Source organism: Typopeltis vanoorti, chromosome 7, assembly GCF_054136105.1.
Source record: "Typopeltis vanoorti isolate ZY-2024b chromosome 7, IOZ_Tvanoo_1.0, whole genome shotgun sequence".
Lineage (NCBI taxonomy): Eukaryota > Metazoa > Arthropoda > Arachnida > Uropygi > Thelyphonidae > Typopeltis > Typopeltis vanoorti.
Window position 1 is genome coordinate 130,503,543 of NC_143555.1, and position 21,944 is coordinate 130,525,486.

The 21,944-nt window shown below is 35.1% G+C and overlaps 1 protein-coding gene across 1 annotated transcript in view; it reads right to left on the minus strand.

Moving 5' to 3' along the window:
* Positions 1-1,000: 1,000 nt before the first annotated feature.
* LOC150105069 (cardioacceleratory peptide receptor-like) overlaps positions 1,001-21,944 on the minus strand; it is a 56,169-nt gene continuing 35,225 nt past the window's right edge. Inside the window, 2 exon segments of the mRNA XM_090395110.1 lie at positions 1,001-1,031; positions 13,819-14,088. Of these exon segments, the coding sequence (XP_090251236.1) occupies positions 1,001-1,031; positions 13,819-14,088 (301 nt within the window).

Sequence of the window (21,944 nt, forward strand, 5' to 3'; positions counted from 1 at the left end):
TATTACTAACTACTAGCACTACTAGTGCCAAGTATGTGAGCAATATCTGACACGGAATTGCATTCTCAGTGAATTATATACTAAATAGTTATTTAACCTCCAGGCTTAGTAGTTTTGATCTCCGGTGATCTTTATATTTCTAGTTTAGAAACTTGCAATATCATCATGTTTCGGTAATAGTACGAAACAATATCATACAGTATATACAGTGCGATATGAAATATAATAATAGCTAATATATTATTAATATTATTATTATTATTATGAGATGCCTGCAAGTGGTCCAAGACCACATCTAGGGAGCACACTCTACTCTACAACCTTCCCTCTCCACCACCTCTGAGTCTAGTAGAGTAATTTTCCCTTATTTAAATATAACCACTCTAACCTTTTCTGTAAAAGTATTGGCGATATGGCATTCGTTTCCTTTTATATACACTATACAAAGACTACTTTTACAAACGCCCGAAAAAATATCACCAAAGGATGCTTTGTAGAAACTGACGTAAAGCCAGATGAAACTGGGAGTTATCTTAACAAATTGTGCAAATAAGGGTCTACTTATATTTTAATGGCCTCTTCTAGAAATTTATTTTATTGATTTTATTCTTGTGAATACATATCTGTGTTTTTGTAATAAATTACGCGTTTTTCAAGTATAAACGTTTTATACTAAATATAAAAAGAATAAAACGAAATTCATTTTTTAATCAATAGAAAGTTACGATGAATAACTAGTTGGTGTTGTCCACTACTAACAAGTCTAAACACGAAATTAGCATTCAATACGAAAGATTAAAGCCATATAACGCTGATAAATACTTTGGGGCAATATGATTTTGTCTCGAGACTGTGGAGGGTTTATATCATAAACCCAGGGTATGGAATTACACCACGTGTCTTGCAAGAAGTCTACTCACAGGCTTAGTCATTTCGTTATTTTGAATTGATGGTCGAAGCAGCTAAGGCTATGAAGCCTACAAAGCAGACTAATTAACATCTAGAACATAGGACAGCTACGATCAACACAACTGGGAAACAGAAAAAAATATAAAAAAATAAAATATAAAATCGTCTTACATGAACCAAATTTGTCTGCATGTAGATTTCTCTCTCTTGGAGCTCACGAGTCTTCATTGAACAAAATCAATGAATGTTAGCGAAGACATGAAACGAAACACGACAATCGAAAATACTCCACGGTGACCGTTCAGCGAAAACAGAATGAGGAAATTGTTGCGGTAGCGATCAGTGGAGAATGAAACTAAGTAGAGAGAGAGAGAGGGAGAGAGAGAGAGAGAGATTGTGGTTGATTTATAGAGGAAGAACTGTTCTATTCACATAGAAGCATTATTTACATGCTGATAGTGTTTATGCTTTACCAAAGGCTAATCAAAAGTTCTCTGACCAAGTTTCGTTAATTTTTTTTTTTTAGCAAAAGATTTGGACACCTTAGAAGACAATAGGAAAGAACATTTTCCTATTTGATGAGAAAGGATTATCTTTCCGATGCATTTAATTTTTACGATGGTTTTTATCGGCCAATGGAAAGTCTGATTGCTCTAAAGAGATCTAACAGAATTTTTATTTGGATTAATTATAAATTGTATGAGCTGTCAAAGAAGTAAATTCAAGTTCAAGTTGTTGCTGTTTATATCAAGATAAAATACTTTGAAATAAAGAACTGTTATAATTGGCTCTTTCGTAATGACGTAATAATGAAGTAACTTACCTTCACTATGAAAATAATTGTTTCTAGCATTGCGCTGAAAGCAGCAAAATAACAGACTGAGCGGAAGCTGCGCTACTGAATTTCTGAGCATGCGCGGAAGTGGAAAGAATGTTATCGGAGGTTGCTAAGCGTTCAGCTGTTTGGAAGTAGAAAAGGCACCTGGAGAAAATTGATTGTGTGAATTCAAGAAAGAATAAAAGATTCTGTAAGAGATAAGAGACTACGATCGTTCAAGTTATTTTCATAAAAGATAATTAATGTTAGATTTATGCGATTATAAAGAAGTTGTGCACATTAAAGTGCTTTTCTTGTTGTAATTTGAAGAATGCATTGGCGCTTGCGTAGTTTATTCGTTGTAAATTGTATTAGTTGTAAATTCAAGATTTTCATTAAGGTGTAAGGTTATAAAGGTGTAAACACTCAATCTCTTAAAGGATTCAATGACTTGATTAGAGTTAAACTACTCTGAGTGGTGGGAGAAATTTATTAATAAAGCATTTTCTGGATTACGTGAATGCACAAAACAAAGAAAGTAAATATATAAACTCTCACTTATATACTAAAATGTATTGATATAATATGCTCACGTTTTTGAGATCTCCACTTGGAAACTTGTCAAGAATAGTCGATTCATGCTGAAGGGGAGAAAGAAATGAAGGAGTGCGAATTGGTCGCCAAAACGCGAAATCACGTGATTTATAGGTAAATTTTTCCAACTGTTATACAAGCAACATAGTTAACTACAATGATCATAAAACAGGCGTTAATTTTCCGACGTGTAATAATAAACAACTCATCCCGCAATACGGATTGATTACCCTATTATTCGGAATGGATTCTCCTTTTTGTGACATGCGCAGAAGTGTCGAAGGATCTCTAATCCGTGAGCGAACTATACTACACAACATTATTCTTAAGAGACTCATTTCTTAATTACTTAAAATATTCTTTTAATAATCCTTTTAATATTTAATGTGCATTGCTTATTGTGTTTATATTTCATGTATACAGGGTGGTTCAACATTTCACGTACAAACTTTGAGGGGAGGTAGAGAACATCAAAATCAACCATATTCACATAGGAAAGCATGAACGGAAACCTCACCGGAGGGTACTAACAGGAACACAAAGATACAGAAATAACACAAAGCGATAAGTAGTGTTACAAACTTTATTAGGAGTAACTGAACAGTTCAATAGTAGTTGGATACATAATATGGTAAACGAGGTGCATATCTGCTATCGCAACATTCGTAAAACGACGCGTGTTCTTCGTACGACGCCGAAAGCTTGAACGAGGAAGCCCCCAGTTGCTCATCTGGAGGGCTGTCGAACAACGCCACCTATCACTTTCGGTTGGCATTTGCGTTCGTGGAATTTTGAACCACCCTGTATATGCGTTTAATGTTTAATGCATTTATAAGAAGAGGAACCATTCTTATATTGTTTCAGTAAGTCAAAAAATGGAAAACGAACATAAATGTACTTGACTTAAAATTTACGTGAAAGAAAGATTGATACAAAAATAATCCACTTAGTTGAATTACTTCCATTAAACTTTAGCATTTATATTGTCTTTATGTTTATTAGGTCCATTTTTCCCTTCTGTTATTGAAAACAAAATAAAAAAAGAGGTTTCATCCCATTAAAGACAATGGAAAATTAGCAGCACTAAATATGGGGGAAAGAAGTACAATAGAATAGTATTTAACGAGTTAATTTCATAAAGATGTGTACAACATTCGATAGAAATAGAAATTTGATAGAAACAATCGGTTTACATAAAACCGATTTGGCAGCATTTCTATGCAGGTAGCATTGATTCTAACTAATCTGTGTTCTTTTTCTTCTGCATGGGCAACAAAAATGAAAGAATGCTCATAAAGGTACAGTATACTGCAATTAATAATACAGTAACTCGTTAGGTGGCACTAGCGTCAACTGTACTAATACCACCAAGATATCCACTATGAGCGTTGTGTGTAATTTTTTCCACACGAGTTGTCCTTATAAGGACTGGCTTAAAGGAGCGAAGCAAGAATGCTTTTCATATTTCCCGTTATCTGTAGAGGACAGTGTATGGATAAGGTGTTATTGAGCTATTAAAGCTCTGATCATGGCAAGAGGGTAACAATAGCAGAGCCTCAGTTAGAACTTCATTGGCTACAGCATTGCCATCCATTATCCTCCAAGGGTATTAATTACCGCATCTCACGGTCGATTCCACCTCTTCCCTAATTTCAGTTAGGCGTGGGATTTAGATAGAAAAACAATCTAAGAAGTATCCTTCCAAGATAAACGAGTCACTTACGGGCATTGGAAGAAATTAGAGAATCGGGCGAGCACATGACTGTGGTAATTGCGATGCCATAGTAGATTTCGATTTGAAATTTCTGAACTTCACTTTTTTCTTTTCACTAAGGAAAAATAATGGCTATTTAGATTTTTATTCTTCTATATATATATACAGTATATATAATTATTTAAAAAAGTTTTAAAATATGATAAATCAAAATATTAACACTAGTTTTCAAAATCAAATTTCAAAAATTTACGCACCTTTTATATTTTTATATATTTAAATTAAAAAGAGATTTTCATATTTTCATATATTTTATGGTGAGATGCGGTGATTGATTCATTCAATCCAATACCCTTGGAGGGTAATGGATGGCAATGCTGTAACAAATGAAGTTTAACTGAGGTTCGGCTGTTGCTGTTACCCTCCTGCCATGATCAGAGCTTTAATAGCTCAATAACACCTTATCCCTACACTGTCCGCTACAGATAACAGGGAAGATGAAAAGCATTCTTGCTTCGCCCCTTTAAGCCAGTCCTTATAAGGACTATAAGGATATATTTTATTTATGACTTGGGCAGCTTGGTTGGTAGGAATGAGACAAGCCAAAAGTCCTTTTTAGGACTTCCAGGGTAACAAATGGCAATGCTGTTGCCAATGAAGTTTTAACTGAGGCTCGGCTATTGCCGTTACCCAGCCATGACTAGAGCTTTTTAGCTCAATAACACTCCATCCACACAGATTTTCTTCATTCAGATGACGGGATAAAGAGTCAAGGACTCAATCCATCGCCCAGTTCTTTTAAGAAGTTTAAGAACTTATTTATGACTTGGACATATTTTTCATATCTAAAATCGTCAAACTGAATTCAGCATTTACAAACTGTATAGAACATATGCCATTTTCTTTTATACGTAGATTGATAAATGTGCTTTTTCTATATCCTTCTTAAAAAAATTTCACATACATATAAATAGATAAATAAATCTGTGCGTTACCTTTATTTATTCCCATAAAAAGAAGAAAACTAATAAGTATACATATTCTACTGATTTCGTATTATGTACTCATATGTAGGAACAAATATTATATGTCGCGTTACTATTTTTATCACATATAGCTAAAAGCGCTTTATGCAATTTTTTTATTTTAATTAAAGAATATATAACACTACATAATTATGTACTTTTAATTGAAATATATTTAGGATGAATCCTAATCTTAAATATTGAAGGTAATAATATTACATTTCCTATTTTATTTTTAGAAAACCTAACTTTGTTTCTATTACGCTGAAGTATTCTATAATGTTTTCCTACAGCGCCAATAATAAGGTAATAAGGCTTTTTTTTTTGTTTTCTTTTAAACCTTTCACTGTTCGCTAAAAATAATACGTTTTTTGCCCTTTTAGAGATGTTATTATTTCTTATGGTAAAATAGCTCAACTCTTTGAGTGCGTTCACGCCTCATCACACGTTATTTTCAGCATATTAATATAAAACCAACTCACAAAAAATTTCCGGTTTTGTGGAACTACCGGAAGTGATGCCAACAATACTCCTAACGTCTGTTTAATATGTGCATAATTGAATTCTATCATGAGCTCATGCACTATATTTCGTCAGGATTTTTTTGAAGATGTTAGGTCCTAATCTTTGATACTAGATTCCCGTATTCTAAAAACGATTTTATTATACAAGCATTGACCAAATGGAACGGTAATTATGATCAAATAAAATCTGGGTTTATTACGGTGCTTTAGTTTTAAAGTGGAACACTTAAGGTATGTTTATGGACAGTACGTCAGCAGTAAAACTCCTATTAAAACATGCCCATTGATACTTCACGTCTTGTCTGTTACGGGTCAAAAGTGCAGTCCTGAACAGGGCTTTAAATAAAACTTACAGTATGTAGAAAGGTTTTTACCTTGGGTTTGTTATACGTTAAATAAACCCAAAAATATTATACTTGGTTTCAATCCTTATCCAAAGGAAGCAAAACAATGCTCTGCGAGTGAAATATATTCACGTCTAAGCTACTTGTATATATAATGTATCCCATAATGCAAAGCATTCGCCGTTTTCGGGTGTGTTGTGTATAATACAATGCATAATTGGAAGGATCACTACATAGACCGGTTTTTCCCTGTAATAAGTGCGGGGTTATCTCTCCAAAAACTCGTGGGAGCGACCCGCAGAATCAAAACCTCAACGCAGTTCCCCTCAGTAACAGGCTCACCCTGTCACCGAGAAGAACTCTCAGCGTTAGCTCTACCCGTGGCAGGCTCACCCTACCATCGAGCAGAGCAGCTCATATTTCATCTGAGGGGTAACAGCAACAGCCGTGCCTCAGTTAGCTTCGTAGGCTACAGCATTGTCATTCATTACCCCCCCCCCTCACACACACACACACACACGTACACACATCTGGGTAGCAGCAACAGCCGTGCCTCAGTAAACTCCATTGGCTACAGCATTGTTATCCACAACCCAGGCGTCCCTGTTTTTCCCCGGTTTTATTACGGTGCCAAGTAATTTTATACTTGATTTTAATCCTTTACCTTTAATCCTTTATATATTTTACGCGCATTGTTTTGCTTGCTTGGGAAAAGGATTAAAAACCAAGTATAAAATTTCTTGGTATCGTTAACGTAAAACAGCAATTGCAGATGATAGGATACTAAGCCTTAATTTAGGTCTATCGAAGAGTTATGGACGAGAAGTGAGGAAAATACATTTTACTTGCGGTAAATTGCGATAAACTATAAGAAAGCTGAAACTATACACGTTTCGAGAACAGAAGTTAAAAAAGGGAGGTTGTCGTTAGTCCCGTGTAATATATGAAATAATTAATCCACTTGCAGATACGGGAAGCTCAATGATAAGCAAAAATGTCTATTAAAGCAATCTACCATTTATATATATCGTTTTTATTTTTACTTTTTTAATAATTAGTTTAAATTGTTTACTAAATTTCTAAAAATCTATTCATACAAATTTATAAATTTTACATCAGAATCCTATCATTAATTTATAATGAATATTTTAGTGGATTTCTTTATTCTTTCTTCAGGACAAGCTTATACGTAAGTATTAATATTTATATATATACATACATATATATTTTAACGGTTACTTTCTTAGTTATTATTTTTTCAAAATGTGCAGTCCACTTTCTTTGACACATCTCCTTTGACAGCGTTTTCTTAATTTTAATCAAATACGTTTTAGTAACTTTTCTTATTTATTTGTCTCCTATATATGCTAATGCTGGTGTTGATCCTCGAGCTCTTCTACACCATCCAACCTTCTCTCATGTAATAACTCTATGAGCTCTTAGCAATCACTATCGATTCTTTTTTTCTCATACGACGAATGCTGCAGGGCTCAACCATTTGAAGCTTCAAATTCTTTTTACAACAGTGCCCTAAATCCTGATCTTCATCTCAACCCTCAAACGGGTGATTTAAATCCTCAAAGAGAAGCGAAAATATTTAGAAAAAAATCGTCTAATAATCCACCATCTGTATTACAATACAGTCATTTATATTATGACTAGGAAATCGAGTGAAATAGAAGCGATATTCCACTAGTATAAAACAAATAAAATAACAGAAATAAGTCTGCAAGTTTTTTGTTGTTTTTTTTACTGATCGGGCACGGTACATCAATGCGTTTTGTAGGTTGAGACATCTGAGACAGATGCTTCCTTGACGCTCCTCAGTTCGCTAAACAAAGCTTATTGTAAAACTTTTCTGGACCATTTCCTTTCGAAGAAGAAGATGACTGTCGTGTATTTTCGCAAACCTCCCTTTCCCCCTCGAATATCGATTTATGTTCCTTCATCACTACAGTTTTTGCAGATGATTTTCTTTTAATAGCGACCTTGTAGTGCCTTGACATCTACAAATATTGACCGTATGGTCTCGAAATAAGCTTGTGTTCAGTTAAGAAGTGAGTATTTTAGTGCTCCTCCCCAGAATATTAAATATATTTCCATTACTTGGTGAAAAAGTCTTCAGAAACAACGTCAGCTCTCGAGACAGTCGTGATGGATTGCCTTTCTGCATCAGTCACACTCCAGTTCCATCCTCTTGCTTTCGTTTATGTTGCGAAAAGGGTGAACAGAATAGATTAAACACCTTTAGGCCAACACAACGAATTTGATGCTTCCAGTAAACAGCTTTTGGAAACAGCTTTTAAAATTCCTTATTTTAGGCTTTTTAATACGGGAAAAATAATATACTGTATAACACACAAATCTGAAAAGAGTTTTATATAACGTGCGATAATCCTACGATTAAAGTTTTGTTCATCAAGTAAAAATCTTAAAAATATTAAATAATGAATTCAGACTTTTATGTAAAATACAGAACAACTTGTTCATTTTAAAAGTGGGAAAACCTAAAAAATTATTCGCAAATTATCTTATATTAGCAAAGCAGTAGTAGCTTTATTTTCAAGATGTTGCTATAGTATCGTCCTTTGTCCATCTGTATTCATTAGCAAATAAATAAAGATACTAATCATTTACTCTCAAAGAACAATGGCGGCATCGTTATTATTCTGTTGAATACTTTTCAACTTTCAGTAAGTGTACGATTTTGCGCCTGAAGGCAATTTCGTGATGGGGGACTTCGTAACAGCAGGTTTACTAATTAAAGCAATGCTTATCTAGATATAAATCACTAGCGTAAACCCCCACTCACCCGGGAAAAAAAAAAATCTTGCCGTTAATATCTATTATTGTAACACGAACCGTGATAGTTTATTCTATATTTCACATATTTATCTTTCGATGAATTTATCGCATTTTACGTAGATATTACCTTTCGTCATCAATCAAACGACTTCACCATAGCAACCGTGTTGAAATGTACAACAATGAGACATTTTTTATTGGCTGTATTGAAACACGCATAGTTAGAAACATTGCCCACGTGCCTCTTTATTTGCAACAGTTCATTTTTATGCTGAATGTTGGTTGCTTGAAAAGCTAATAAAATAAATAAAAATATCCGAATGAAATTTCTCTAAACTTGATTCTTCAAAAAGATGACATTTAATGTGAAGTGGCGTACCGTCTGTTCTCAGGAGTAACATTTTCTTTTTTTTTTTTTTTTCACTCAAATTACCCATTTAGTTCAAGCAAATAATTCAATAGATTTAACATTCCTACAGATACTGCATCATCTCTCTACACCTTCTGTGCGCATATTATGAACATTTTCATGGGATTTTTCTGTATTGCTTATAATATTTATTTTGGATAAAAATTTGTAGATGGCCTATGAAAATGTCTACAAGCCGCTGAACTAAGACAGGTTATTCTTATTTCCTGTGAATAAAATCAACAAAATGAATTTGAAAGAACGTATGGTTTTCCAAATAGAATTATTCTTTGCAAAAGGAAATATTCACTTTATAAACAGTGTCGAAGAACTAAACACGAGCAATTGAAACGTCACAAGCAGTGTGATGAAACTGACAAAGCACGTGACAAAGAAAAACGCGCAACGACAGTTGAATAATCAGAGCGCATGAAAAGAATCAAATGAAACGTCTGCTTGCACGCACCACTGACAAATAAACTGCGATTTTTATTGTTGAAAAAATAATCGAATAATAAAATGAAAAAAGGCTTGAAAAAAGCTTGCTACTTGAACAATAAAGACTTTTCGAAAATTCCTGTTTTTTTTTATTTATTTGTTTGTTTGTTTGGTATTCTAAATGTCGTCTACTTCTGCTACTGGATCCACTAGAGCAAGGATTCTTAACGAATGCAGCAATTACGGTACTTTCGTTAAGCCTAGAAAATATGAAAACCGAATCAACTTGAAATAAGTTCCCTTAAAATTGAAAAATGTATAACTTTATTAAAGATTTCTTCAATTTTTTTAATCAATTAATTAGAAATATAAACGCAGTAGGAAACTACTATAGAAAGACATTGAAGTACGCAGTTATCATGCGTTGCTATAAGGAGAATGATTTATGTGTATTATATGTCTACTGTATGTTAAGTCCTCTGTAAAGTGTATTCAAGAAGGGAATACTCTTCTGTTTTACGAGGATTGACATGATCGTTTAGCTACCCCTTCTTCTCTCGAAAGTAGTCTTCAAAGAAAGAAACTGCTGCTCGTGAAAAATACTTTCGTAGGAGGGTGACAAAATTGCCTTTTTGTCGCGTGATTTCCTTGTAGTCTTAAGCAACATTCTTTCGCTTGCAAACACTCAGCAGTTACCCGAAGGTGAGCATTTACCAATAATGGATAACAAATACGGTCGTATATTTCTCGATTTGTGCAACTTTCTGGTCATTAAATGTATCTGGTTAACAATGACGTTTTAGAAATAGACAAAACGCTATTTTTTCAAAACTGATGCTTTGCAAATTAGAAAACGTCCACTTAAAAAGCGCCAGTTTGTTTTCTATTAACAATTCTGTTGATAGACATACCACATGTTTAGTTACGCCTTCACGAAGTCATAAATAACAGCAAAAAAAAATATACCGTCTGGAATTCAACGTATTAACGTTGCAAAAATAAATAAATAAAAATAAAATAAAATAATAAATTACAAAAAAAAACATCTTCAGTAATGTATACTAGTCATGAAAATGAAACAACAATAAATGTAAATACGAAATTTGCGAAATGTAAAACGTGTATCCTTACTTGAGCTGTATATTAATATAACATCTAGGGTTTTTTCTCCTAAGTAATTTGCATTGAAAAGATTCTTTAAAAATGGTCCCAAGCAATCTTTGATTTAAAAAAAAAATAAATAAATAAAAAAAATAGAAATAACAAATCCAGTTAAGTAAGCCCTTTGTGAAAGTTTTTTTTTTATTATTATTTATTTATTTCGCTTAAAGAGCTGAATTGGCTTTCACTCGGTGCTAACAGACGACTAACGAATTTCGTGCAGTGAGTGAATAAAGACTTGTTCATTTCACAGCAGATCAGCCAGCATTTCTGCAACTAATGAGTGACTTCTGCCAGCTCAGTAAAAGAGGTGCTCTGAACAATAAATAACGAAGCACTCTTTTAAACAGGGGTTTTCAAAATGGCACGTGCCACTGTTGGGTGACACACGTCTGATTATATTTCGGTTAAAGACGAAACGAGATCAAGAGGATATGGCAGTCGAGAGCCAAGAGTGAAAAACTTGTCAAGTACCTTGTTAAAGATAATGTGACTGCAAGTTGTCGGGACGTCATGCTTTTTTTGAAACTGTACAGTAAATTGCGGAAGAAAATTGACTAATGCTGTGACTTTTGGACACGCTTGTCACTCTTACTCAATTCTTTCCTATTAACGTATTCCGTTCCAATAACTTGCAAAGTAACAAATGCCACCTAAAGCAAGACTCGGGAAACTATACTCCTGAAAGTGGCTGTAGAAAAGTTGTTCACCAGTAGCAAGCAGTGTATTATAATAGACAAAAATAAACATTATTATTATCATCATCATCATCTAATCTTACGATAATCACGATAGTGCCATTCCGAATACGAACAGAGAAAACATAGCCAACTATTGATGAGTATTAAACAATGTTTGCCTATACTCATGATAACCCAGTTAGTGTAGTGTCAACAACTGTGTTGCAAAAATAAATAAATAAATAATAAATGTGAATACCACGAGTTTTTTTTTTTTTTTTTTTTTTTGTTTATCACGTGCAAGAGACAAACCGCTTGGCACAGAAAGAGATAGAGGAAAGAGAACGATTATAGCTGAGTACAAGGTGAAAATTATGAGGGGGTTTAGAATTAACACCGACTTCCAGAGAGAGAGAGAGAGAGAGAGAGAGAATATTTTATACTACTAGAGTCATGGATCAAATGAATCTGAAGACATTACAAAGAAAACGGATCCGGAAAGTTGCATAAATAGATGAAATGTAATAGAAGAGTACTGAGAGTATTTGCACATCTTAAAGACAGAACGGAGCGTCCTCCACTCTAACAGTAGCTTTTATGTCCACATAAAAGCTACTGTGTAAAACCATATGTATTCTAAATTATGTTTATTCGGCTTGCGTATTAGTCGTCGTTCTATACAGTAGAATTCTTCATCTGGTCTGGACTAGAATCCTTGTTACAGAATTCAGGAAAATTGACATTTCAAATTTATAATGACATTCTAGATTGTTTCACAAACTTTCAGTATCCGCGTACCTCATTTAACATATCAATAACACCGGCGTATCCTCCCTTAGAATGTGTGTGTGTGTGTGTGTGTGTGTGTGTGTGTGTGTGTGTGTGTGTGTGTGTGTGTGTGTGTGTGTGTGTGTGTGTGTGTGTGTGTGTGTGTGTGTGTGTGTGTGTGTGTGTGTGTGTGTGTGTGTGTGTGTGTGTAGTTTCAACACGTGCACACGACACTTTGGTTGTTTCTTGTTTCTCATCATGTGAATTTAGGCCTATCTCTGTTGCAACTCCGTTTTAGTAATGAATAATAATAATAAAACTTTTCAAAATCTTTAAACCTCAGGAAGTTTACATATGTGAAGTGCATACTCATATATACAAATATTATTAGGGTACAAAGAAATAAATAATAAAAAGTTACAAATGGAGTGAGGAAATACAAAAATAAAGGTGTGATAACGAAACTGCAAACCAGGATATTCTGGTTGTTTGGAGTAATTAATTTGAAAGGTTTTAAATGATACAACAATGACAGAACGTTGATAAAATATTTTCAGAGGAAATAAATCACAAGAAAAGAGTACGTAAATAATAATAAATAAATAAATATTTGCATTATTACCGAGCTGAAAAAAAGCAGATGAATAGTGATGATAGCAAGCTAGTAATAATGCAAAAGGAATCGCTTAATTCTATCAAATTTTCCTGACACATCTCGTTAAGTTACATATCACGAAATAAGAATATAATTTGGAATTTAGAATTATTTGCAGCATGTATACATATCTTCTTATGTAAGATTTGTAGCATTGTAGACATTTTTACTCAACACATATGTCGTTTCAGTGATAATAAATAATATTAGAATATTTCCAATGTTGTTTCCATTATCGTTTTTTATTATCTTGTTTTACTTGTCCTAAAACTTTCGAAAAGTATTGATATAAAGTTTTGGATAGTTTGAGTTTTACAGATATTTTTGAAAAAAAAAATGCTTTTTTATCGACGTTCTTACGAAAACGAAGGTTTTTTTCGGTTTTGTTCTTATGATTAGTTCTCCTTTTTAGGCGTTGGTTAACTTAAATGTTATCCAAATGTCATGTACTTTTGTCATTACTGTCTAGTGATAAATGAAGTCTAATGGTAAGGTACTAGACGATTGTATTTAGACAAGTTGATAGATGAACCCAAAAGAGATGGATGTTTCGAAGTCAAAAGGCGGTGGTAAGTCTGCCTAGCAAAAAAAAAAAAAAAAAAAAAAAAAAAATTCACGTGAAAATAGGAACTCAGAAACAAGTCACTTAAAATAATTTGCGTAAGTTATTTTATAAAAATACGTTTAATCTCTTGAGCTCTTAATTTTATTATAAAGTAAACTGATTGATATTTAATTCATCTCTAAATATATTTATTTTGATTATACTGCGTTTTATTTCTGGTATTTTTCTTTCTTTTTTCTTTTATTTTATATTTTTTAAAATAAATTTCGGAAAGAAAACCTCCTAGTTTAAGTAGGGTTGATGCAGTCACGATTCACATGCACGTGGACTAAATAACAGTTTATTTATACAGACGGGATGGGGAGATAGAGAGAGAGAGAGAGGGGGGGAAGGGTCCCCTCACTTCTTACAGGCGAGAATTTATAGGAAAATGTACGATCTCGCTGCACACTGTATCTTCACGCTCCATTAAAGGCTTCTTGAGCACAGAATTAGAAGGTCGTGACCTCATAGATACCTGCTGGGAGCTGCAGCTTCTTCCTGACGATCGGGTTATCGTTTCTGTCATGGTAGTATATTCTGAAGCTCTGGTAATTGTGCTGTCGCTGAGGCGGTGCTGCTGTGCAAACGGAAAACAGCAGCACAGCTTGCTGGCCACCCAGTTGCACAGAGAAAGCATCCTGAAGAAAATAAAATAAAATCAGAATTATGATAAATTAACAAAATGAAAAATAGACTGATTAATATACGAGTACAACTACGAAAAACTACACTTTATCTCGTGGTGAAATGCACTAATTTTTATTTTGTTTTGTTTTGTGTTTTGAAGTCGTCTGCAATGATTTTGTGACACTTCTTTGAAGAGCGTTATTTGAGTTAGAACTTATGTATATAAATATGTGTTTGCCATTTTACCGAATTTTGCTAAAATAATTGTACGAGAAAAATAAAATCAAATAATTAAAATAATTATCGATCCTCATTTCTTTATTTATAATAAAGAAATTTTCATTTAATAAATAATAAAACGAGTTTTAATTTTAATTAAATGACGCAAACATAATATATAAAAATAGATTTGTGTTATAAAGTGCAGAATAAAAAAATACGAAATAATGAAAAATGATCAAATGTTATACAGAATTAATTTTACTTTTAAATAAAACAGTAATTGAAAAAAACAAACGTTTGCTAGTAATAATTTATAACAAATCAAAAATAATAAAAATTACAAAGATTTACATTATTCGTCTAAATTATTATTGAAAGAATTATCATTAATGTTCTGTCATATAGAATACCAGCAATCAATTTAAAATCCTAGAGCTTTTGTGAAAAAATATTTTGACACCATTTTATTATTTTAAGACGACATCACAAATTCTGGTGTTTGCGTCTAACTAACATGAGGGGGATAGGTATTGGTTTTCAGAACACGATATACCTTTGGAGGGTAATGGATCGCAATGCTGTAGCCAATGAAGTTCTAACTGAGGCTCGGCTATTGCAGTTATCCTCCTGCCATGATCAGAGCTTTAATAGCTCAATAACACTTATCCCTACACTGTCCTCTACAGATAACGGGGAAGATGAAAAGCATTCTTGCTTCGCCCCTTTAAGCCAGTCCTTATCCTTATAAGGAACTAACATGAGGGAAAAGGAATCGGCGGTGATTAATACCCTTGGAGTGTAATGGATGGCAATGCTGTAGCCAGTTAAGTTCTAACTGAGGCTCGGCTATTGTTGTTACCCTCCTCCCATGTTCAGAGCTTTATATAGCTCAATAACACCTTATCCTTACACTGTCCTCTACAGATAACGGGGAAGATGAAAAGCATTCTTGCTTCGTCCCTTTAAGCCAGTCCTTTTAGGAACTAACTAAAATGAAATTATAAATTGGAGACAATTTCGTGGAGTTAATACAGAATTACTTTTACTTTTATCAAGATAGTAATAGTAATAGCAATGGTAATTGAAAAACTTTTAGCAATAGTAATTGAGAAAAAAAACATTGCTAATAACAAAATAAAAATTATATAGATTTACATCATTAGTCTAAATATTACTGAAAGAATTATCTTTGATGTTTTGCTATATAGAATACTAGCAATCAAATTAAAATCCTAGAACTTTTGCGAAAAAATATTTTGACATAGTTTTATTAATTTAAGACGACACATCACAAATTCTGCTGTTTGCTTTTAAATAGCTTGCACTATATTACCCCATCCATACATTTTCTTCTACAGATAACGGGGAATATGAAAAGCTTCAACCGTTTAGCAAAAAAAAAAAAAAAAACTGGCTTGAAACTGGAAACAATTTCGTGGACATCGTCCTTGCTAGCCATCAACAAAAACAGCTGGAAGAGCTTTAAGTGATATTACAGGTATATATTCATTGCATTCTAAAAGTGTACATTAAGAAGTCGAAGTCTCGTGACGAAGTCTATTCAAAACCCCTTCCATGGAAGGGGTTTTGATTAGGTATTTTCCCTTCTATGCAAGAGAGCACATTGTTCGCTTCTTCTATCACAGAGTGTCCAATAAAGTTGTTCCAGGCACAAATCAGCCGTGTGTGTGTGTGTGTGTGTGTGTGTGTGTGTGTGTGTGTGTGTGTGTGTGTGTGTGTGTGTGTGTGTGTGTGTGTGTGTGTGTGTGTGTGTGTGTGTGTGTGTGTGTGTGTGATATTTAAAGAAACCTCATTTGTTACAGGATCTTCTTAGAACGAAAGACGGAGCAAACGATTATAAATTGAGTCTCAACGCAATAATTCCAGTTGTAGTTCAAGTTCAAGACTAATAATAATTAGTCTTGAACTGTAGAATGATCATACCCTTATAGTTTAGAAATAGACATACTAAACAAAAGATTGAAATATTAACACCAGACATCAGCAGGAATGTCAGTTGATTAAATATGTGTAGTATTTTGCCACTCTTCAGTATCACTAAAGGATTGGCGAACAGGAAAGTGCATTTTATTGAATAATATTTTTCGCGATTTCAATTGGAACAAGAAAATAAACTTGCCCTACAGGACTATTTAAATGTACAGTAAAATACAGTCCAGTAATTAAGAGTTTAATTCGTTTGTCAATAATATGGTGAGTGGCATGCAAGCGGATATTTAGCTGTTTGCAGATGATGCAGAGTTGGGGAAATTTATTAGAAATGATGCAAATGTATTGGTGCTTCAGAGCGGTTTGAATAGATTGGCAATGTGGGTAGACGACTGGGAATAAAAATTCAACACCAATAAACGTAAGGTTTTGCACTCTAACTCAGAAATGTAATAATGTGTATCATATTTATTATAGGAGGCAGGGGCAACAAGGGATCTTGGTGAATAGAGAACTGAAGCTCAAAAGACATCTGGGCACTGATTTGGTCATCTGCGTTTCTAGGGTGAGAAGCATGCGGCGGAGAAAGTTCAGAGACAGACTAACTAAAACAGTTTCGGGTTTATAGAATACTGGCTAACAGGAAAGGTTGAACCAAAGTAATTTGCATATTGATCAATAGGCAGAGGAGGTGTAATGATACGATAATCCTCTCAGATTAGTCAGTTTTCCACAAACCCGATACTGTTTTAATCAGTCTATTTCTGAATTTTTCCAGGCTTTGCTTCTCACCTATCAACATAGGCGACCAAATCAGTCTTAAACTGTAGAATGATCAAACCCTTATTTCTACTTGTCAGTGTGTTTCATACTGAGGATATTTTTCAAAGGGTTGAAGGAAGCAAGAGGATAAAGACAAGAGGTCATTCTTGGAAACTGTATAAAGGTATGTCGCATAAGAGAGTGATGCATGACTTTTTTTTTTTTACATAGAGAAAGGTTGGTGAGTGAAATGTTTTGCCAAATAAGGTGATGACTGCACAAACATTGCACCAATTTAAGATGAGGTATGATAGACGTTATCCTTGTTGGAATGCTTCTTACTATTGCCTCCCTTGATGAGTCTTGACTCCAGGATGTGTTTGTATAGTAATAATAATAATAATTACCCTCCATCCCTTCCCTAAAGTTGCTCCATATTTTAGGGAAGTTTTGGTCTTTTGTACTTGGTGTAATCTGTTTCGTCGTAATTTTCAGCTAGTTGAATTAGATTATTAGGATTTACAGATGCTATTGAAAAGAACTTAGTTGCTATAGTCTGCATGAAGGTATAAATATAGGGGACTTCTGTGTCCCGGTGAAGTCGCACAGTGCGTATGAACCATGGTGCGTTCAGAATTATTCTGCACACGTTGTAGTTTGAGGATATTAGTATTAGCAGTATGACTCCAAGCCGGAGAAGCGTAGATGAGTATAGGACGAATCATCAATTTATATATGAGTAGCTTGATTCTGGTGCTCAATTTGCTGTTTCTGTTTATTAGAGGATAGAGCTGTGCAATGATTTTTGATGCCTTTAGATATTGAGACTTGATATGGGAACTGAAAGTCAATTTTCTGTTCAACAATATGCCAAGATATTTGATCTCAGACTGCCAAGGGATTTCCGTGTTAAACAGGAGAACGTGTCCAGTAGGAAGCATTGATCTTCTGGCGAACAGTACGGCTACACTTTTCTTAGGATTTATTTTGAGTCGCTATTTGGTGAAATATTTTTCAATTATCAGTAGATTTTCCTGAAGTTTTTTTATTGCTAGGTGCGGTTTTAAAGATCTGGCTGTATCATCTGCATATAAGGCTTTGATAAATGACAGTGGGTTGTGCGGAATATCACACATATAAATGGAGAAAAGAGTCGGTGCGGTGCCAGCAGTGATGCTTGTGGGACACCAGCCAAGATGCGTTTTTGTATGGAGAGTGTGTCATTTAACTTAACTTGCATGCGCCTATCATAAAGGTATGATCTGATCAGATGAACTACTTCCAATGGTGTTCCAGATGTTATCATTTTATATAGCAAGCCGCAGTGTCAGACTTTGTCGAATGCACTGGCTATGTCAAGGAAAACAGCCCCAGTGCATTGACGCCAGTTAAATTTGGTCACATATTCTACTAATCAGTATACTTGTTGTGTAGTACTGTGAAATTGTCGGAATCCAAATTGCTCCTCAGGAAGAATGTTTAGTTTGTGCACTAGTTCTTGGAGCCTAGTGAGAACACTTTCTCGGCAATTTTGCCTAAGTTGGAGATGAGGCTAATTGGTCTGTAATTTTGAGATGATCGCGGGTCTTTTCCAGGTTTATGGATTGGGATTACATCTGCTAGTTTCCAGTGCGAAGGAAAATATTTGTAATGTAAGATGGAGTTTATAATGTTAGTCAAATGCACAATAGCTATGCGTGGTAGTAGTTTTATCACCCTGTTTGTGATTCCATCAGGTCCAGGAGCCTTTTTGTTTTTAAGCTTCTTGATTAAGTCGTATAATTCTACAGGTGATGTGGGTGCAATTTGAAGGGCATGTGACAGAAAGTTTGAGCGAAGATCTCACATGTCAATGGACCTCGTAAATGTGATTGAAGTCGATATGGTCATATAAGGGTTTGCATTGCTTTTCTAGCGATGTTACTATTGCATCGGCTTTGTCTGCGTCGGTATGGATTAGGCCAGTGTCTGTTTGGAGAGTAAGAAGAGGTTTGTTTTTATTCTTGATGTTTTTGATAAGATTCCATATGGAGTGATTATCAGGAGAGATAGAATTCAATTTTCCTTCCCAAATTTGATTTCTGTGCGCTGTGAGGGCATCTCTAATTGCAGAGTTGAATCTGTTCAAGATTCTTTTATCTTGAGGTGCTCGCGTGTTGTGATATCTTTTTCTTGCTCTGTTCTTTTCTCTGATCAAGTTCATAATGTCTTCTGGTAAGTGGTTAGATCTGGGGGCGGGGGTTGTTCTGGAAATGGTTACTGCTGTAACGGCAGTGCTGATTTGTTTAGTTAGATCCTTAATAGCTGTTTCAATTTCCTCTGCAGATTTAATCAATGGTATAGGACCGATATATTTTGGAAATACCTTGGATACCTTATCCCAAAGTATATATGAGTGTGTGCGGGGGGGGGGGGAGACAAGTTATCCTGGTTTCCCAGCTTTAGAGTCACTAAATGTGTACTGGAGCCTTACAGTACACATTTAGTAGGATACAGTACACATATCTGTAGGATAGTTATGCCTAGTACATCAGCACGACCGTATGTGCTGTGATGGGTAGGCGCTGTGGGGCCTGCCACAACCACATTGTTGGATCCAGAGTAGTTAGCGAGGATGTGACCATTTTTATTTGTGGAACGGCTATTCTAGATAGCATGCTTGGCGTTTAAGTCGCCAGCCATGATGACAGGCTCCCTGTTGATAAGTATATCGTTCATATCTGAAAACAGTAATGTTTTTTTTGCGGAGGATTATATACTGCGAAAATCTTTAGTTTGCCCACCGTGCACGTGGAATTTCTATACCTGTAATCTCAAGATTAATAATGGATGGCATATTTATAGAGTGATGATTGATGTAATTTTTAATGTAAATAGCAGTGCCGCCTCTTCTGCAGGATAATCTGCCTGTTCTATACATCTGGTATCCATTTAGTTTGGGATTATCTGATGGTCGGAGATGGGTTTATTAATCTGGCTGACGCCTTTGGGCGAACTCCTTGAGTTCCAGGATTCTACCTCTTAATCCGTTCGCATTCCATGCTATGATCTGTAAAGAATCTGGTTTTATTTTATTTCTGTTCATGAGTGAGCGCTGAGATAATGACTTGTATGTCCTTTAGAAATCTATTTGTAGGACATGGTGAGGGGTTGGATCTCCTAACATCCAACAGCATATTTGCCAAAGAAGAGGTAATGATAGCTGTCAGATTTGGATGTGATGTTGGCTGTTCCAGGGATGTCTGTTTGGGGCGAGTTACATCCGCATATGTCCTAGACTGTTATTGTTGTTGCTGAGTTGTTCTTTTAGGGGCCTCTGACTTCAGCAGATGGGCTTCTGACCCTTTATGTTGATCTTTAGGAGGCTGTGAAGTAGTCTCTGACGTAGGTGTGCTATGAGAGGAAGAGTGTTCCTTCTTCTGATTTTCTATTTCTTGGATTGTGCTCGCATCCTTTGTAGTTGGCAGTGTGAGGACCGCCACATTTGGCAGATTTAGCTGGGGTGGATTTTGGCTTAGAGCATGTATTTGTTGGGAGGCTGACCCCCACATTTTAAGTATTTAAATTTAGCCTTGCACATTTTCTGGGCGTGACCAAACTTTTGACATCTGTGGCATTGCCCTGTTGAATCCTTTTTCTTAATGGTTGTATAGTAATTTTCAGTATGGACGACAGCTCATATGTGTGCTTGTAGGTTTGACTGATCTCTACTAATACCAGTGGCATTGGAGTCCTGTCTCTCCTGGTCATTCTGCTGACCTTTACTGGTGGTAAATCTTGCTGGTATAGATCTGCAGTGATTTCTTCTGTGGAAACATCTTCAGATACAACTCTAATCACCAACTTGAGGTTTTTTCTGATCCCAGTAAAAACGTAATACTGAATACCTCTGATATTCAATTCAGAGGTTAACCGTCGATAATCCATCACTGTCCTGGGTTGGATTTTAATACCGTCTGTGATATTCTTCGCTTGGCTGTATGAGATCTGTAAGGTGTACATCGTAGTCCTTAGCGAGATCCATTTATTCTTTTCACGCAGAATAATCAGGGGTATCTTTTCCCTTGAGGAGGTAGGAGAGTCCGGGACAGGGCCATTGTCTTCCATTTCATCCGCATTGGGTGGTTCAGAGGTTGCAGTTTTACGAGCGTGAACCTCCTGATAATCGGTGTGGTCTGTAAGGGGGTTATCCTCAGCAGTTGTTGCTATTTCGCTGGCGCTGTCTTGAAGAAGTTCTAAGAGTTGAGAGTCATCTGCATCAACTAATATACCTTTTCCTGGCCATTTTGTGTGAAGCAGATTGCCTACGTGTTTAAATATTGCCAGAAGCTGTTTAAAATTAAGTTCTTCGTACGGTGCATCCATGATTAGACCCAAGTCTTGTTCTTTAGAGTAGGACATGTTTTTCCCTTTCCACAATAATAATAATAATAATAATAATAATAGACAGTTTCTAATGAAGTAAATGAAGCAATAAAACAATGGCGATACTAATGGCACTAGGCCTAGCGTATGGCTCTTGTTTTGAAATTTTTTGACTTACCTACGTAGCTGATTTCTTTGGTGCATATAAAAGACCTCTTTGAAAAATAAACCGATTGTTTATAGTACTAAAACAATGTACTACTAGTAAACTAACTAGTCAAAATTCCTTAAATCATATTTTACATCAACTTCCAAAATCCAAACTCGATCGATACCTCCATCTTGAAAACTTCTAGTCGGTCCTTGCTGAAGATCTTATAAGAACTGGCTTAAAGGGGCGAAGCAAGAATGCTTTTCATCTTCCCCGTTATCTATAGAAGACAGTGTAGGGATAAGGTGTTATTGAGCTATTAAAGCTCTGATCATGGCAGGAGAGTAACAGCAATAGCCGAGCCTCAGTTAGAGAACTTCATTGGCTACAGCATTGCCATATTTAAAGGTAAAGCCA